This window comes from Malurus melanocephalus, unplaced genomic scaffold (assembly GCF_030028575.1).
Source record: "Malurus melanocephalus ecotype Western Australia unplaced genomic scaffold, MMel_1.1 scaffold_541, whole genome shotgun sequence".
Classification (NCBI taxonomy): Eukaryota; Metazoa; Chordata; class Aves; order Passeriformes; family Maluridae; genus Malurus; species Malurus melanocephalus.
In genome coordinates this window covers 300,085-302,660 of record NW_026623773.1, presented here as the reverse complement: position 1 = coordinate 302,660, position 2,576 = coordinate 300,085, and the positions used below count along the sequence as shown (strand labels likewise).

At 53.6% G+C, this 2,576-nt stretch overlaps 1 protein-coding gene across 1 annotated transcript in view; it reads right to left on the bottom strand.

Annotated features, from left to right (window-relative positions):
• TMEM268 (transmembrane protein 268) overlaps positions 1 to 2,496 on the bottom strand; it is an 11,600-nt gene extending 9,104 nt beyond the window's left edge. Inside the window, 3 exon segments of the mRNA XM_057381919.1 lie at positions 237 to 287; positions 602 to 773; positions 1,761 to 2,496. Coding sequence (XP_057237902.1) covers positions 237 to 287; positions 602 to 773; positions 1,761 to 2,183 — 646 coding nt within the window. The 5' untranslated portion in view covers positions 2,184 to 2,496.
• Positions 2,497 to 2,576: the final 80 nt, after the last annotated feature.

Here is a 2,576-nt window from a genome sequence, read left to right as displayed (position 1 = left end):
AGAGAAAGGAGGAGATTTGTGTAATGGCTATCCAAAAAAAAAAGGGACTAAACCAAGGATTTGGATTTGCTCACACCCTCAGCCCAGTGCAGAGCAGCAGCCTCAGCACAGGGTCATGGCTGGCACTTTGGAGGAGTTTCCTTCACCAGAAAAATGACAAATAAGACCAAAATTTTACTGATTCGTTGGTCTGAATTAGCATCAAGACCAGAATATCTTCAGGTTTTTAAGATCAGGTTACAAACCGAGTGTGCTGTGGGTATTAGTGYCAAACAGTATATAATATATATGATATACCACAGTGTTATATACTTGTTATTACAAACCGAGTATTACTGCCTCAGCATGGGCTACTCCCTGAACAGACAGTCTGCTGCTCTTTTTTTTCTGCAATTGGGGAATGATTTGGGTGCCAGGAGGAGGAAATCCACATTCTCACCCAGCAGGAGCCTCCCCTCACCTTCCTCTGGCGCCAATCAATGGCCAGGGTCACCAGCACAGTGAGAGCCGTGGCCACCAGTGTCACCAGCAAGGGCGTGGAGAACGAGCCCTGCCCTCCATCCACAGGGATCCTGAGAGCTGGGATTGCCCAAGGAACCCTCCAGGGATGTGTTAACAGCAGCATCTGCCCCCCAGCCAACCCCCCTTGCCCCCSGAGCCCTCACCACGGCCATGGCGATCTGGAAGCCCCTGGAGCTGTAGAACAGGAACCGCCTCATTTCGGGYGTCAGGAGCCCATCCTGGATCAGCCTCCTGCACGGATCCAGTGGCACCTGCAAACACCAGAACACTGCCACCCTCCAGAGGGGCTCCAGTCCCCAGCAGAACCACCCCGGGGAAAGCAGAGTGGGGCTCCCRACCCAAAGCTGGGCCCAGAGCTCTTCACACAGGAGGGAGGATCTGCAATCCCATCCACTGACCAAAAACCCCAAATCTGTGTCCCAGAAATTGCCCACAGATCCCTCCCACAGGAGGGAGCATGTGCAATCCCATCCACTGACCAAAATCCCCAAATCTGGGTCCCAGGGCTCCTCACTCAGGAGGGAGCATCTGCAATCCCGTCCACAGAGCTGTCACTGACCAAAAACCCCAAATCTGGGTCCCAGAGCTGTTCACACAGGAGGAAGCATCTCTGATCCTATCCACTGACCAAAATCCCACAAATCTGTATCCCAGAGCTCTGCCCCACAGGGACCATCTCTGATCCCATCCACAGAGCTCCTCACACACCAAAACACCAAATCTGTGTCCCAGAGATTGCCCAGAGATCCTCTCCACAAGAGGGAGCATCTCTGATCCCATCCACTGACCAAAAACCCCAAATCTGTGTCCCAGAGCTCCCTCCCACAGGGAGCATCTCCAATCCCATCCCCAGAGCTGTCACTGACCCAAAACTTTAACTCCTGCTTCATCTGCAGAGAGTAAAATCTGCCTGGGAAGAGCAGAGAAAGTCAGGATTGATAAAAATGCCTTTTTAACAACAAAGGACTGAACAAGACACAGGTCCCAGRGATGCTCTGCCCTATCAGATTGAATTTCAAGCAAAATCCACTCCAACCCATCTTCAAAGAGTTTCTCCACGGAGGTTTAAGCCAAATTCATCCCAGTTGACTTCCACCCCCAGGGGAGCAGACTGGGCTGTTCAGTTGGGCTGAAATAAGCAAYTCTCAAACCCCAAAAAAAGTCCCAAAGCCATCTGGGACGTGGGTGTAAATGCAAATTATGCAAACCCAGTGGAATTACCTCCCGGAGGAGCTCACCTGGAGCCCAAGAGCCTGCAGTTTGTGGGCACACAGGTCCAGGTYGAAGGAGGAGGTGGGGCACGTGTTGTCCATGCTGAGCACCAGCAGCACTCGGCCTTGGGGCGGTTCTGCAAGAGCCCAAAGGGGCTGTGAGCATGGAACTRGGGGGGTTTGATCCCCAGAGGGGAGGCTAAGAACACAAACCACCCTGCTGAGCTGGAAATGGATCCAGAATCCCTCCCTGGACATGTCTGAGGAGCTCGGGAAGCAGCCTGAGACCCACTGTGAGGAAACGAACCACAGARAGGGAGGAAACCCCAAAAACATCCAGGAGTGAGCAGCCAGGGGTGACAGGAGCCAGCAGCACCCTCTGACCTGCACACAACAATGTGACCAAAAACCCCAAATCTGGGTGCCAGAGCTCCCCACAACAGGGAGCATCTCCAGTCCCACCCACAGAGCAGTCACCCACCAAAACCCCAAATGTGTATCCCAGAGCTCTCCCAACAGGAAGGAGCATCTCTGATCCCATCCACAGAGCTATGACAGACCAAACCCCCAAATCTGTGTCCCAGAGCTCCCCCCAACAGGGAGCATCTCCAGTCCTATCCACAGGGCTGTCACTCACCAAAAACCCCAATGCTGTGTCCCAGGGTTCCCTCCCACAGGGAGCACCTCTGATCCCATCCACAGGGCAGTCCCTGGCTGAAGGACAACGGGCTCAGGCTGCTGGGGGTGCCAAGGCTCTGTTAGAGACCCCCCCCATTGTCCAGCCAGCACAAAAACCAACTTGAGCGATAATTAAAGGGTTTTCTGGTAATCCCATTGCCTGGG